This window comes from Saccostrea cucullata, unplaced genomic scaffold (assembly GCF_032062105.1).
Source record: "Saccostrea cucullata isolate Sc308-1 unplaced genomic scaffold, CSIRO_AGI_Scuc_v1 ctg1803, whole genome shotgun sequence".
Classification (NCBI taxonomy): domain Eukaryota; kingdom Metazoa; phylum Mollusca; class Bivalvia; order Ostreida; family Ostreidae; genus Saccostrea; species Saccostrea cuccullata.
Genome location: NW_026917940.1, coordinates 118,166 through 136,063, shown reverse-complemented (window position 1 = coordinate 136,063; position 17,898 = coordinate 118,166). Strand labels below are relative to the sequence as shown.

General features: G+C 32.5%; 1 protein-coding gene across 1 annotated transcript; it reads right to left on the bottom strand.

The window, feature by feature from the left end:
* Positions 1 to 318: 318 nt before the first annotated feature.
* LOC134265330 (uncharacterized) lies at positions 319 to 17,439 on the bottom strand (the record flags this gene model as incomplete). The annotated part of the gene is made up of 7 exons (XM_062747583.1): positions 17,284 to 17,439; positions 13,634 to 13,700; positions 11,444 to 11,695; positions 8,757 to 8,906; positions 1,653 to 2,090; positions 853 to 1,023; positions 319 to 747 (listed from the first exon to the last, which is right to left on the bottom strand). Coding segments are annotated over exons 1-7 (1,663 nt in total), but the record flags the coding sequence as incomplete, so codon positions are not given.
* Between the last annotated feature and the right edge of the window lie 459 nt (positions 17,440 to 17,898).

The window sequence follows — 17,898 nt, the reverse complement described above, 5'->3', positions numbered from 1 at the left end:
TTTCGTTCTTACGATCTGACCTTATTTTTAAAATACAACGATCAAATTTAATCTAATTCACATCATAACTCAGTGATAATATCTTCTCGAATCTTTTTTCACAAATACAAGAAATATGAAGAAAAATCCTTCAAATGCATACAATTAAATCCATATAGAGTTTCTACAATCTTATAGTGTTATATACTTCCATCAACTGTAGAGGACGGAACCAGACAATGTTCTGTTTTTATGTCTTTTACTGTGAATCTATAGAGAAAAAAAACACTTAGTATGAAAATTTAATTTCAGTAGAAAAAGAAAATTTTAATTTCTTACCGATTCCGAACACCCGATTCTTTGCCACCTGTCGTATATTGAGTCCAATAGCTGAACCGGCATTTGTAGGGCTTGATTTACCAACAATAACGAAATATTTATATGCTTGAAATCTGTTTCCATTTGACAGTTTAAAAAAATCGTAAAATGCAACACGCAATGCCTCGGCCAGGTTAACCGTTGTAGAGGCGCTTGGTATTGTTAATGCCGTAATTGCGGTGTCCAACGATGCCGCTGTAGTATAAACGTTAAACTTGAAATTCTGGTCGATAGCATTGTCATAGGATATCACCCCAACTTGTATATTACTGGTTGAAATTTGCATAGTCCTCACCAAATCACCAATAACCGATACTAATTCTGAGTATATAGAAGAGGTGTATGAGGAAGCCTCTATAATAAACAGGATGTCAATCTTGCAGGTTGAAACTGAAAAAAAAATTAAACATGCATCTGAATTCTTGTTTGAAACCTATATTTTAATCATTTCAATCAACTTAAGTAAGCATTAAAAAACAAAAGCTAAATCCTGACCGGAACAGACAAGCGGGTATCCCGTCCAGAACTTTCCGTAACATGTTCGCTGTGTGTTCCCAGCAACCTGTTTGTACCCTGAGTTACATGCGTAAGTGCTGACTCCATTACAACCTGTAGAACTTGTGGGAACGTTCACGTTGCCGTTTAATTCATGGGTACAGGAAACATCTGGAAGAAAATTGTGAGAAAAACAGTACATGTACAGTGTATGTAATATAGAACTCGATACTTGCGCGGAAGTACTAGAATACACATGTATGTAGAAAAAATATGTTACATGTAATAATTCAATATGATTAATAAATTAATGTTTTTAAATCATTTATTAAAAATTTAAAATCATAATTCACGTAGTCTTGCAGTTTGACCCTAAGTCACTTTTCTACGTTGAAATTTGACCCTGGTCAATATCCTATGGGTGTCACTTTTGCTGTTACACAGGAAGATAAAACACAGCTTTATGTTTATCATCATGACCAGGGGAAATTGTCTAGTTAAAGAAATCATGAAGCGATCTTTTAATGGTTCTTGGTATGTGCAAAATAAGTACATACAAGAATTCTACAATATCAGGCTTTAATTTGTATTCGTAATGATTATTTGGTCTTTTATCGTATTCAAAATACAACGTAAGCTACATTCAACAGGGAGGCGTATGTTCTATATAAATCGTTTAACAATTTTCTTCTGGCCTGAAGTTTTGTGCTTATTCCCCCAATATAAAAGTATATACTTAGATATATGACCAATAATTGTTTTATTTTGAGCGCTATTTTTATGTGTCTTTAAATACATACCGTTAGGGAACCTCCATTGTCCTGTTGAACCCCATCCTGTTCTGATCAAAATGTACTTGATGTCATACATCGGGGAATGTGTACAGCTCAATTTCGTGTTACTGCCGACTGACTTTCCAGTGCCCATTTTGATTGTGTTCGAAGACCATGAGATCCAGAACTCGTCGTACCAGGATTGGCTCAAAAGTGCTTGATAATGTTCAGCACACATAGCTCCATCTATCCTTAGTTCAGTCTTAGTATTGGCCCATCCGGCAATGATAGCTTCATAGCTGGCAGCAACAGAGCTGGAATCCACAGTATTCAGCAACACATGAATGTCATTGTTAGCCTTCGCTCTAAAAGTAAAGGAAGTTCTCCCCAAGGCAAGGAAACAATTTGGTGAAAGCGTTTTGTAGACTTGGTCATTTGGTGTAGACCTGCTGAATTCTGCAGATGCTGGTAAAAAAGAAAATTTAAAAAAATATTATACCATTAGTCAGTCCAAAACATATAATGCATGGACTGTAAATCTGCAAAATTCTGTTTTATCAATTCCGAAATGAATTATATCAAAATTTAAAAAAAAACGTGAATAATTTTAAACAAGCATTCTGAGAGTATTGCATAAACAATACATGTCCCCTACCCGGATCCCGCTTCATTTAATGAAAAAATGCCACAAAACAATTTCATACTTAAAAAATATCAATTTGATTCGGTTTTTCACCATAAAGCTACCCAGCAAGTTTCAAATCAATAATTTTTAACATGAAAATCTCCTTTGGAACTGTACATTTATTTCATGCAACACGATCCCGATCATAAACCCCATAATAAAAAAAGTTAAATTCCATAATTCTGTGAAAATTCAATGAAGTGGAACGAAATGCAAACTTGACCTTTAACTCATCAAGGTAAAATCACATACCAAAAATTAACTCCTATGTAAGCGTTTAGAAAAAAAAGTGCGGAAAACCCAGAAAAAGTGAAAAGGTCGTTTTTCAATTAGGTCATTGAACCGGAACTAAATGCAAACTTGATCTGTAAATCATCAAGATACACTCGCATACCAAAATTCAGCTCAATATCTGCAAGGTTTTGGAAAAAAGTGCCGAAAACCAAGAGGGACAGACAGACGGACGGACAGAGGCATATGAAACCTATATTCCCGCCCTGCTCCATCGGTAGGGGACTAATAATTAGATTGGACATATTTCGTTATTATCGAAAAATTGTAAACTTGCTTTCTATGACATTTTTCAATTCACAAACAACTTTTAAAGTTTGGTAATGCCGCTTTTTAAAAGTAAGTGATAAAAAATAATTACATCATTTTCAGTTTACCTAATCTAAAAGCTCAACTGAACTTTTCTTAACACATTTTGTCCGGCGTCCGTTTGTTTATATCTAAACTTCTCGCATTTTTTTTAACTCCTGGGCCGATATGAATCAAAATTCTTGGGTAAAGTTATTACATGTTTGTTCAAATGTCATACATGTATCTACTGAAAGCCTTTCCGGCTATCGTATTCATTCCTAAGTTTGTATAACTATAAATTTATAAATACATGGATATGAAATTATATCCCAATATGACCAAGCAAGAACGTTCTAGCAAACATTTATTTCGCATTGAAGCTAGCATTCAGGAGTAGCATACCGTAAAGCAAAATTTCTTAAGCCAAGTGTGGCCCTAAAATGTTAAGTATTAATTGATTAACTTATCAAAACAACTGTTTTAAAATGCCATAGAAGGGCAATTTCCTTGTACTTTTAAAAACTCAACTAAAATATGTATTGAAAGAATGGGAGAAAAGAACATTGTAATTTATCAGCAGTTTACATGCTCGAAGAGAGGCGGACTTAAGGTAGGATTCTTCTCTGGTTTCTGAGTAAAGGAAATATTCAATGTATATTTACTTATATGTCTTATATATTTAGGTGAAAGAGATTTAAAAGACCATATTTTTCTTTCCTCGTCACAATTGTACAACTTTAAATAGAAATGGTCAATTGTGTTTGAAAACTAGCAGGGACTATATTTTTGGCGGAATGGTGGCGTATGAAAATATCTTCTTTACTGCCTCTCAAAATTATTATTGAACTACGAATTTAGTTATAATTTTTACACAATCAAAGACCAGAAGAATTTTTCAAATGTTAGCTAAATTAATAATAAGGAACTAAAGTTTTAAAATATATCAAATAAATATGATTTTCCAAACAAACTACAATTATATTTGCTTTTAAAAGTTTCGACTCTAAGTACAGATATGAGCCAAAAATCGTGGTTTTACTCTCTTACTAAACGGTCAAAACTTTTTGTTTTTGTTTCATTTTGTATCTCTATATGACTGCTTTACTATATGTAATCAAAGTACTCAGAAGTACTGAAAGCCGGGCTCATTTACAGGGTATTGAACAAAGACCGTGGTGACAGTTTTGAAATCAAGTTCAGACGTTTAGAGGATATGTTACACACAAAAATATCTCAATGGCATGTATAGTATTAAAAAGTTTTAAAAATTAAATAAAATATAGCTAGAAATTATCAGCGTAAAATATTTATCACATGTATCGTTTCGGGGTTTTATATACAAACAGAAGTAAATAAACACCGATGCAGCAAGATTAATTAAGGTCAAACGACGATGCACTGATGTGTCCTCAGCGGGGAGTTTTGCATCAAGTCATTAATGATGTTCCCTGCATTTGTGTTAGCCTGATAGTACAACCTTTATTTATAGAATATTACGCATTCATGGATACCTGATGAAAACCTTTCGCACCTTTTGAATCGCTTTGTAAAATATTAGTCAAAGGAGCCAGGAAAAATATTAAACAATTTAGTATTTGGATAAAAATATTAGATTTACTATTTCTTAAGGTGTTTGAACGGATTTTGTTTTCTCAACAGCAGCTGGGCGTACGTACTATATTTTTACTCGTAAACTCAATTTGGCGGTGAAGAAGCAGCATTTTCTGTTGCTCACCGTCGCAATAGCCGGGCATTGCTCTACGAGCAATGAGCCCGGCTAAAAATAAGAAAAAGTTAAATATAGGGCGCACATAAAAATAACTTAAATATCCTAAAAATTCAGAAAAATAGAGAAAATTCGGATTAGCCAAAATCCATTTTTGTTAATTTAAACTATTTGTGTCAATTTGGTAATATCATCTTATAGACCCTATATGGTAATATCTTTTTATGCAAAAAGAAAAACATTTAATCTTTTGAAATAGAAGACCCTATCTCATGATTGGATGCATTTATATTTAATGACCAGGGAAAAGGTTAAACCTTGACCTGACCTTGAATCTAATATAAAACGGTCAAAACTAATCAAACTAATACCATCACTTATCATATTGTCTTCATGATTCTGTGAAAATTTCATTAATTTTTAAAAACAAGAAATACAGTTTTTTGTGAGAAAAATCCTACCTTAAGGGGCTTAAATTATATCATCCCAATGTTATATTTTGCTTTAATTCAACACTACTACTGAAATTGCCAAATGAATGATTACATGACTAAACTGTCCCCAGTGACAACTGCAATGTTTAAATCTATTAAATTATGTAACTCGTGAAATTTGTAATATCAAGGATTTTTTAGAAGAATACGAGGGGTGATCAAAAAGCGAACTATCTCAATATTTACAAAACTACAATATAGATCAGAATGAAATTTGGCACACCTAAAGTCATGCACATGTTCTATAAATAGCATATGAAAAGTAATTATTTTCTCCATCATTGTGACGTCACAATGTGAAAATGACGTCAATATGCAGGTGACTCACGACGAAAAATGGTTGCCCCAGTCTTACTCAAAGAACGAACGGCTGTAAAGTTTAGCGTATAACTTAAAAATTCCTTTGAAGTAATTTATAATAATTTGTACAATGTTTATGAAGACAATATACTTTCCAGACGTTCAATAATAAATTGGATTGATTGTTTTAGCGAAGGGTGGGAGATGGTTCAAAATTATTTTTGTTTTGTAGCCCAGCGAAGGCAAGCTCGGTAAGAGATGTGTCTGTTGTTAGGCAATTTGTTAAGAAAGATCGCAAAGTTACAGCTACAAAAAATAGTTGAATATCTTAACAATTATAATTATAATAGTTAAATCCCTGAAATATTGTTTACTTTAGACTTTAAATATATAAAATATGATAAAAATAACACCCCCATGCTATTTATTCATATAGGATAAACGACGTTCCTCAGACAGATGACTCAGGTTGTGATGGTCACAGTGCTCTTTCTAGCGAAGCATATCCTTACCGAACCATCCTATTTCCGAGATTTGGTCATTTCTGACAAATGGACTGTTCTTGTTATAAAAATTTACTTGCAAGGTAAGACATATAAGACTCGGAAAATATGTTAGCGTCTTTGAACAGACTGCTTTCGGAGCATGTCACGTGACCACCTGGACCACGTGATTCACGCATGGGCAGAACGGTGGCAGATGTGCATTAAAATCAGAGAGGGCTACTTTAAAAAATAATGAACACTGAAACGCAATTTTATTTGTTTTATGGAAGTTATTCAATTTGTTCGCGAACTTTTTGATCACCCCTCGTAATTTTGATAATTAATCATGTAGTATGACTAAAAATCGCAAAGAAAAGGGAGGGAGGGGGTCAGTGTGCATCTGACTGAGCTACATATGTACGGTTCAATATAGTTAGACCTTTTTCCACTTAAATTGTCACTCCTTGATTAATCACATAACCTTGGTCATATTTTATCAGATGAAATCATGACAATAAATATAATCTTATTTTATCTAAAATAGTTTGAATAATATATTTATCATTGAACATTCAATAATATATTTATCATTGAACATTCAAATTAATGCGCATAAATTATTTTGTGAATTTTTTGTACTAAAGAATATCATATTTGAGGTATTAAAAATCTAAATATGCAATAAAATGTATTCTTGTATGAAACTTTTTATGACTGTGTAAATTTTATCTTGATTTCCTTAATTATATATCTTCATTTCTTGGCAAGGTTTGTTGAGAGGTGTAAAACTTGTTTTAAAAAAATCAATTGAGACTATATTTAATATTTGTAGCATATCTTTACGTAAAATATCCTCCGAGTGAAAGCACATGGGGACAAAGTTTCACGATATGAAATTTGATAAATGTGTTGAATTGAAGAATTACCTGCCAAATATCCTTACACCACAAAAAATAATCCATCATAAATCTTGTTATTTTATGAATTTTTGAACGGTTTTTAATAATGAATGATTTGTATATATTTTATAATTCATAAAAATTGAATTGTACGTAATTAATCGTTTTGAAGTAAAAGTTTTTTTTAAAGCTGACGAGTGATATAGGGTGCACTTACCATGCATCGGACACCTAAGTATTTAATTCAATAACTTCTAGCGATATCACTACCAACGGAAAATTATCAAAATGGAGCTAAACATTTAGTATGTGATTAGAATATAAAGAAGAAGGTATGGTTTTAGCTTTATTGTGCCCTAAAAATGTAATGTCATCGAAAAGTTTTGAAACCGGCTTTAATATCATTTAAGTATATGACTGTGATAAATCAGGAAAGAATATGGCACAAAGGATTACCATTCTGCAAATATGACGTCATTAATGTGTTGCACTTCTGTATTTTTAACAGAAAAGGCCTTTGATTTGTATGATTTTTCTGTATAGCATTTCAATGATTCAGAAAGCATTAGTTTTTATCTTTTACACCAGTTTCATTTTTTTTAGAAACCACAGGGCAAGATTTGTATGGAAACCATACCTTGTTCTTTGGTATACAATTGCATGTTATTTATTGAGAAAATATAATTAAAAACCGATTTTTTGGTAAATGACTAAGAATTCACCATGGATTGGACATTATTTAAAATGAATCGGACAAACGCTATTTGAACTGGGAAATGTCATATCTTTATCACATTGATTTATTTTTTGAGTATGGGTATACTTTTATCTTTTCTATAAAAACTGACATTAACTTAAATTTAATTGAAGATATTGTTGCACAAATGTGACTCAGAAAGGCTTTAAAGTACGTGCAATAGGACAAAATTGCACCTTTTTCTCGTGGCTTATCATACTCTGGTTTGTAGACATAAATTGAGTCAGACACTAGACGTCATATATTGATAACTTGTATTTTCCCTCACAGTTTAGAGTTTTGCATGGAAGGAAGCATGATGCACTACCCCCCCCCCCATCCCCCAACACACACACACCCTCACTCACACACACACACCACCTGACGTTACACACACACATAACTAATGTTTATTATTAGTTATGTGTATATTTTTTTATCAAAAGAAAAATAAGTAACGTCAGGTGCCTGTGACACACACATACGCACACACATGAAATAGGTTTTTCACGTTTGGGAAACAATTTACGGGAGTTTTTTTTTGTATTTTTATATGCCTTGTCAAGAAATTTCTGGGTTGGAAATTATTTAACTGGGGTGGACCCCCCCCCCCCCGGAAAAAATTCCGGATCCGCGCCTGAAGTAAAAACCAACTGTAATTTTTTTTTTTTTTTTTTTTTTTACAAATATTGAAGTGAAACGTTAAATTAACGTTAAATTACAAATCATTGAAAAAATTCACATAGGTCCTACTCGTTCCGTTTAAGTCGAATTCAAAGAACGACAACTCTAAAAATTGCAAATTCATAAACATCTGGTTATTTCCCATTGAAGCCAATATGACGTAATTTCAAGGCCATTCTTGGGGTAATTTTATCACATGATAATAAAAATTGGCATCATGAAAATTTAAATCTTCAGCTTGAAGACAGAAACAAGTAAAAACAACAAGACTCTCAGGTTCAGAGATTTTATTGCCGAAAGTTGTCCGAAGCAAGGTATGAGTCCGATGCATAGTTAACTCGCCTTACCTTAAACAACTTAACTGGTAATTGTGTTTTGGCGGAGTTGGTGAAAAATAAGAATATATGTTTTCATAACTATGGCTTCAAAAAAGGTAAGTTTAAAAAATCAACTAGTTTGATTAAGCAGGTAAATACGCACTTAATGGTCAAATATTAAAGTGAAATGCTCTACTCAAAACAACCAAGTTTATTTACTTACAAGTACAGCCATATCTTAGACAGCCCATGGATTGTGAAGGAGCTGTTCCACATCCTCCTCCTGGCCTGACACAAGATCTGTATCTAACTATTGACTGAGTCGAGCAGTCACCGGGACATGACGACCATGATCCCCAATTTCCCCATATTGCTGAATACACAACAAATATATTAATTATGTCTATAAAAAATAAGATACAAGTTCACTATAAATGTATAACAAATTACAAGCAGAAATCTTTCTATAACAGTACATTCAATTAAAATTCCAGCATGTCAGAGATTTAGCAAAGAGGCCATTTATTAATCGAAATTACATGGATTATATATAAAGATCAAGCAAATTCAAAGAATTGTGGTCCACCGCTTTGGGTGTCTTAGTAGATGGGAGATCAGACATGAAGGTCAAGGTGAGGTTAGAGGGCAAATATCATACCACATTTGGTAACATTTTGACACAGGTAATTCACGTATCAAATATGATCACCAAAGTTAATATGTTTGAAAATTAGGTCAAATATGAAGTTCAAGGCCAAGACGTCAAAAATCATAGCATGCTCGGAAACATCTTATCACAGATATACTAGTAAGTAAATATTTCTTTAAACAAAGATAAAATTTTGACACAAACAATTTTAATTAATCTTTACTTATTCAAATTTTAAGAAGTTTAGGTAAAACAACACAATAAATTTCAAAAACCAGTCCAAGTACATTTAAAATATGGAATCCTATCCCTTTAAAAGTTATAAATACGGGATTATTGTTTTTGCAATATATTATCTTCCTTTCACACACATAAAGTCACACCAATTTAATAGTAATGTTAAATTTTGAAAATTAGATCAAACTTTACGGGTTTTTTTTTGTATTTTGTATAATGATATCAAATAAATTTCTTTTCTCTTTCGTTATTCTGTTTTGTGCGAGATAACTGACAGAGGATTGAAAAAAAAGCGAGTGACAAAAAAGTAAAAAAATTTTGGACTAAGAAAACATCAGTATACTTTATGTACAATATTTGTAGTAAAAAAGGCGCTCTCTTGAATTAAAATACTTTCTGAAACAATTAACGTACTTTATATTCTTAATACAGAATAGTTTATTTACTCACTAATGGAATATAAAGAACAGCAGTTATTCTCGGTGAACGATGTATCTTAATTCAAAACATTGGAACTTTTTCCTTTTAGCATGACCTCAATTCTTAGCCCAGGGAAAAAGTTAAAATTATTGAAAATAATACTAGTAATCCTGCAATACTCTGTGTCATTTCAGCATAGTGAATGACAGGAAAGTGGTTTATATATTTACAAAATGTAGCATTGACGTCATATGATAATGAACTTTTTTTTTTCCAGCAGTTAACTTCAAAATGGAAATTATTTCGTCACTCTTCAATATTTACAACAACAAACTGAGATACCGTAACTGGTATTTTCTTCTTTAAAAATTTTGGGCAACCAAGTTTTACCTTCGGACAAGTCAAAATTGTAGTTCACTTGCCCGAAGGACAAGTAAATATTAAAGTTAATGTCTATCCCTGATGTTAGGGGCAAATATCATAGCACATTTGGTAACATTTTGACACAGGTAATTCACGTATCAAATGTGATCACCAAAGTTAATATGTTTGAAAATTATGTCAAATATGAAGTTCAAGGCCAAGACGTCAAAAATCATAGCATGCTCGGAAACATCTTATCACAGATATACTAGTAATATACATGTCAAATATGAAAGCACATCTTTTCTCAAAAAAAAGTTTAAGCAAAGATAAAATTTTGCAGAGTAGGTCAAACTTCAAGATAAAGGCACGGGATACAAAAACATAGTATATTTGGATTGGTCTTATCACAGATAGTGTAATATGAAAGCCCTATCTTTACTTATTCAAATTTTAAGACCAATTTCAGGTAAAATTATTTTTTAGAAACGTCATACTTCAAGGCAAGGGTGAAAAATCATAGTATATTTGGAAAGAACCAGTCACAGATAATGTACATTTAAAATATGGAATCCTATCCCTTCTAATTAAAAGTTATAAGCAAAGATAAAAGTTTTGAAAAGTAAATCAAATATTAAAATCAAGGGGTCAAAAAAAAAGTATATTTTGGTCTTGTCGAAGGTAATTTAATATACATGTACATGTATAATATATTATAAAAGTCCTTTCTCTTCTCATTCTAAAGTCATAGCCAATTTAAAGTAATGTTAAATTTTGAAAATTAGATCAAACTTCAAGGTCACGGGGTCAAAAATCATAGGATATTTGGAAAGGTATTGTTGTAGGTAATGTACATATGAAATATAAAAGCCTTATCTTTTCTCTTTCAAAAGTTATGACCAAACTTTAAGTTTTTTGTGCGAGATAGACTGACAGAGGATTGAATGATATTTAATGTCCCCTCGCTTTCGCAAAAGCGGGTGACAAAAAAGTAAAGATAAATTTTGGACTGGCATGGAAATACACATTTTAAGAAAACATCAGTATACTTTATGTACAATATTTGTAGTAAATGTAATTAATCCAAGATATTGTGCTTTTTTTTCATCATATAAGGCTACATTATAAATTTTCATTACGCTATATAAGAGTCGATGCAGTTTTAAAAAAAACTCTTGAACTTAAAATACTGAAATTTCTGAAACTATAAAGAAAATAATAGAAAAAGAAGTGATACTTACTTTTGCAACTGTAATACCACACCAATGATTTAGTACACCCTGAACATGGATTTCCACCCAGCCAGGAGTTGGTGGCATATATAGTACAGCTACTGCCAATAGGATAATTACAGTTAGAATCCATTTTTGTGAATGGAATTTCGACTATGCACCGCAAAGCCATTTTTTTCCAGTACCCATACGTGATATCCAGATAGTTCCCTGCTGAGCATGATCTGCTAGTGGAACTTCCCTGCGCTGTTGTAATACAGTCTGAAAAAAATATCAGTCTCTTCAAGGCAAGATGATCATATGATTATCTTTTTCATGAAATTTAATTCTTTTAAATAATTGATCACATATAGTTTACAGATGAACAGCTAGGCAGACGGAGAGAAAAACTAAAACAATGCAAGGCAAAAGTTTTACTGGTCTTTGACGCTTGGGGTTTTATAGTATCTTTCATCCTTTTTTTGTGGACAAATACCTAAAGATTCTTATCTACGTCATTTATATTGCAAAATAGGATTATATAAATTTCTTGAAAACAAAAAAGTGTGTGAATTAAAAACCTCCTTCAGACAAAAAATATTATCTGTGCGCCATATCTTATGTATATATTTTTAGAGATACTCCCAAAATTGAATTCAGTTATTTAAACAATCATACTTATAAATTGAATCCGACTTCAGCACGTGTTTTTATTCTTTTATATCGGTGAACTCTCTAGATCTCAAAAAAACATACAAATAAACTTGGACAGTTTATTCCAGACTGTTATGCAATGAGGATTCAATTCTTAGAACAGGTTAAAAAAATTAATTTTCAATTTTATAAGGAGCATTATGACATTGGCAAACAAAGCAAATAGCAAACAGGCGTATATATGTTGAGCAAGCCATTCGCAATGAAGTACAAATTCTGAAGCATGTGTGTACTTTATTCAGCATTTAGATGATATAATTAAAACTGTTGCTGGCATTTGCAATATATCCCTTGCCTAAATACAAAAAATTATTCCAAAATTTTCTTTTATGTCATAGCACCTAAAGAACAAGTAAAACATTTTTTTTCACAGTAACAGTTAAACTTCAAAAAACAAACTGGACAATGAAATAATATTTAACACTCCCTCAATAAACAGTTTCAATAAATAACATAATTTACTTGGATGTTGAACATTTCAAACAAAACCACTTATCTTTCTTTTTAAACTGTTTGTGTTACATTTACACACTTAAAATGAAACCACAAATTGCATTCATCACAAGCAATGCTTCTGTCACTATAGGATGTAATAGACCCTGTTTCTTTTATGATGTTTCTACACACTGGACAAAAATATCGAGAACTGTTACTTGTACCGACATCAACATCCATAGGTTCTATATTCTCTTGACATTCATTAAGTTTACCTTGTAATAGTTCAGGTACAATGTAATCAGTGAAAAATATAACTAAATTTGGTAACAAAAATTTTGAATATGTTCCTGATCAAATTTGATTCTAATTGTAATGGGCCATTTTTTGTGTATATATATAAATCACACCAATTGCGATGTTATGCCGAGCTGACCCTGAATGCTGGGTAAAATATGCATGATTTTTTTTAACACAAAAACCATCATTACAAATTTTTACATATTCTGGAAATATGAAACACAAAAAGATTTACTTTTTTACACTCCGGTACAAAAGGACACTTAATCAAGAAGATACAACATGAACAAGAAACCAGTAAATCTTGTAGCAAAATAAAATATTTCTCTTGTCTATAAACAGACCACACTATTCTTGATGACACATTGACATGTTGTTTTTTCATAATTTTTCAAATGAACAGATTGCTAATGGCTCATTTCTTACCATACATTTAAAGATTTGATATTGGGATTACATTTTGTATAGCACATGATAGACTTGGTAAGTGGAAAATCTATTGTACATTTTTCTAAAACCATCCAAACAAGTTCAATTTTGTATATACTTGATAAAATTTAGAAGCAGTTATCCGTCCTTTGAGTTTTTAAAGCGGTGCCAATTTTCATTTTCATGTTGTCCAACAGAAAATTTCTCAATAGTTGAAATTTCATGAATCCTTTTCGGTAAAAAATTTAAAAGTTCATAACAAGTATTTTGAGAACCATAAGTTTTGATATGGTATAAATCAAATTTATCAATCCCAGAAAGGTCTTCATGGCCTGTATTTACTTCGTATATTTATGGCTCCCTCTGCTTCCTGAGCTGAAATTGGAACATACACCAGTCCGAGGTAAACCTATATTAATAAACAAAACTTTCATAATTCTTTGAATGGTGTAAAATTTATCCTTTTAAAGTAGATATATTGTATATTTTGATGTACCAATGAACTTCCAGAACTGGGCAAACCAAAACACCTCACCCCTATTAAGCAACATAGTAATGTGCCAGGAATGTCAGTGAACATCATTACAAAAAAACATTTCTATTTCCATCTTACAAATTTTATAACTATGTTATAAACTTATATAGATTTTTTTAATTAATTAGTAATAATACATTTCAGAATTATACAGTCATGCTAATTGGTTTATTGTCAAATGTGAGGAGACAATTTGTGAAGTCTTATTCATGCTCCGCAGGGTGACACCTGTGTTGCCTTTCAAATGACAATAAAATAGCTCAAGTTTTAATTGTAACAACTCTGTTGTCTTCACTAAGTTTAAAATAGGTGTCATAAACAAGATGACTCATATTTATAATTACATAATTAAATTTGTTTACGGATTGGTAAACAATTAATTTTAACAGTGAGGACAAAGGTATATGGAATTGGAGCAAAACTAAAAATGATTTGACTAATGTTTTCTAATCTTATGCGATCTTAATATAAGATTCTTTATAATAATAAAACATCATGGACTAAGAAGGGGACCATCACTAATTATCAGGTCCGAGTAGGGTTGTATGCCCTTTGGCACAATCTCAGGTGTCAACTGTAGCAGCTTATTTTTGAATCCCCTGTTATAAAGAGTCCATAATGTTAGAAATAATTTACCTTTGAATAAACAGTTGACAACAAAAAAAAGTGCACATGCTCAAACTGTCAAGTATGGCGGTGTTGGACTCCTAATTTCAAGAGGGTTGTACTTTTTCTTTTCAGTGGCCAATTTGCTTTTAGCTATAAAATTAAATCATATATAAACACAAAATTGATTCATAATCTTTTCAAAAAAGATATATATTTAGCCTTTCATTAGTGTTTTTGTTGTATATGAACCATGAAAAAAAAACAGCTAAAGTTTTAAAAAATATGTATTTATCAAGGACACTGGATAATTTTTTCAGGTTACAGAATATTTAAGTAAACAACAATATGGAAGTATGTTATGAAATCATAGTTTAAATGATAGACCATATTTAGCTCGAGAAGATTTCTTCAGGCTGGTACATAAGGCTGATATTTTCAGGGCTCCAGTATCTTTCATCACCTTTGGCTGCACCCATATCTGGCCATAGTACATGACTTGCCCATACTGATTAGCAGACTCGTTGTGAAAAAGTAATGCATAACATCTTGCATGTTTGCCCCATTCTACAATATTGATTTATGTTGTATAATTTAAAACATGTATGACACACTTTATCTTTAAATAAATTTGACCATTACATATAGTTTCACTGAAATGTAAATTTTCATACCCTGCAGTACATGTACAGTAGGCTCCCAAAAAATTCAACCTCTTCAAAATTGCTGCCCAGCAGTCATGTAAATCATCTCGAATTCGTTGGGAGAGGGTGCACTTTGCTCTTAAGATGCATTTCTTTTCGCTTGTCAAACGGTAATAAAAAACTTCTTGGAGCCAGCCACTTGTTATATATGCTTTGCCAACCTTGTAATCTTTGAGAAGTGAATTTGTAAGGGAGACATCTCCATGCTTTAATAAAAACTGAGTAATGTCAGACAAAAATGTCGGTGGCCACTTATCTATTGCACTCTTCTCGTCCATCCATCCTTCGATTTTCAGGGGGTCTTGGATTCCACAAGCAGTAAAATACTTTCATAGCACTTAGCATTATGTTCTAAAATATACGAGCTGTTGGAATAATGGTAGATTTAACTTGGAAGCAGAAAAACAAAGAGCTACAAGTTCTTCTTTAGTATTTCTTTAACAGACCCCTCTTGGTTAAATAGGCCTTCAAATTTTCTGTTTTCCACGTTTGGAATTCTTGCACGGTGTAAATCTATCTCCAGGATCCATAGTGTAAGTCTATATCAAATTGTGTATACGTAAAATGGCTCAAAATTTTCGATAAATAAACAAGTGAAATTATCTCTCTCAGTATTGTTTTAGCAATAAGGCCGCTTAGGTTAAAGACTTTACGCCGATTGACCTTTGACACGGGCCGCTTACAACATATTATTGAGGAATGTGAAAGTCGTCTATTAAAAACAGTCTGGCAAAATATGTACACCCAAACTTATGTTATATGTATGGATACTCGCTTGGCTACACATATTTAAACAATTCTTTTAATAAATTGACTCCGACTTCAGCACGTTTTTTTTACTTCATTTTGTTATCGGAACTCTCTAGTCTCAAAATTATACAACTCAAACTTGGACGGTCATATATCCAGATTGCTATGCAATGCCATGGTCAATAATACAACATCCCCCCACAAAAATATAATTGATCAATTTTATAAGAACCATGTCATTGGCAAAGCAATCTGAGTATACACATACAAATACAATGACAATAATGTATATCCATATATCACATAGCATATGTAAGTAAATTGTAGATGATAAATGAGATACAGTCAAATACACCAAAATACAAAAGATTCATGATCATACAAGCTGAATTTAAGGCTATTCAAGTAAGTGATAACTCAGTCAAAACTGATATGACATCAATGACATGAACATTACCTCTTTCAAGCATCAACCTATGCAAACACATGTCATGGTGTAAAAACTTGTACAACATTCTTGAGCCTGAGTGACTAAAGTATATATTTACTAAATGTAGATCATTACATCATACAACTACAAGTAATTCCATGCCACTTTAGTGATAAATCCACAGTAAAGTAGACCTCAAACAGAGTGGTCACGAGCAAACTTTTGAAAATTTAAAAAATAATTACATGACAACAGGTATCTCCTGTAAAAAAAAAATTTAAATCAAAAATTTTAATATCATCATCAAATACTATGTAGCACATGAGTGTTAATTACCATGTTGATATCAACTGACCAATTTTAGGTGAATTACCATGTCATACATTTCCTTCAAAATTCAGACATCATTACATCCTCAAATGTAATACAGTCATGCATCCACAGCAATTTCATAATACATGAAAAAAATACAACTCAATTATAGTAAAAAAAAATTACATTTACATTGGGGGAGGTTTTTGTTTGATTTATTTTTGTGTTTTAGTGTTCGATGCTTCCTAAGGTAAGCACATAGAATTCTAAGCTGGTTCCCCAGAAAAATGCACTAGGAACTCATTGGAATTACCTGATCCTCTTTGTCCAAGCACAGTGTTTTCCCCAGAATTTTTTTTTATGCATGGGGGGAATTTCGCTGAATTGACGGCGCTCGGCGTGTGTCAGTAGCACTCGTTTAACCTTGTAAAGTGTTCCAGTGTCCGACATTGAACTAACTTCAACTGAGAAAGGATCTTGGTCAGAGTCTCTATAGCGAAGAGGCTTCTTACACACACGGCGAAGTCGCACTCGTTCGGGTAACACAGGTACCGTAGGTGCACACTTCTTTGAACCATCTGCAAGTGTAGTGTTCTTTTCAAGGTTTTTCTCCCTGAGAATTCTGGGTCAAAGGGTCATCACCTTGGGTATTTACCATGGGATTCTGGAGCTCTGATGTTTGGTTGAAATCCTGTCTGGTCTGAGTGTCTATCTGATTCTGTTTATCAGTACAAGCAGGCGAGACTGTCGTGTGAGTTATAACTGGACCAAGTAGATAAGGTTGTAGTGATGGTGCACGAACAAAAGCCATCTTTAATCTGCTCAATGGGTTCACTAAAAAAATTTCCCAGTGTTCTGATCTAAGAGTAATACACGAGAGTCTGAGCATACTTGATGCACTATATGAGGTCCAGAGAACTTGGCTTGAAGCTTCTGTGCAGGGCCTACTGCAGGAATGGACAGGTAAGCACAATCACCTTTCATGAGGTGTAAAAGATGAGAGTTTTGGTTTGCTCCTTATTAGCCTCAATCTTGTTCCGTACTTCTGTGCGGATTGTAGGGAGTTTGTCAAGAAAAGCATGCATATACTCCTGACATCCTTTCGGTAAAGTATGAAATTCAGAATTAAGAGTCACTGGTGACAGTGGAAACCTTGGTCTGTATCCAAGCACTATCTCAAATGAGGAATATACTGAAGTACAGTTTATGCTCTGATTAATGGCAAACACAATAGATGAGAGCTTCTCATCCCAGTTTTGTCTTTATTTGT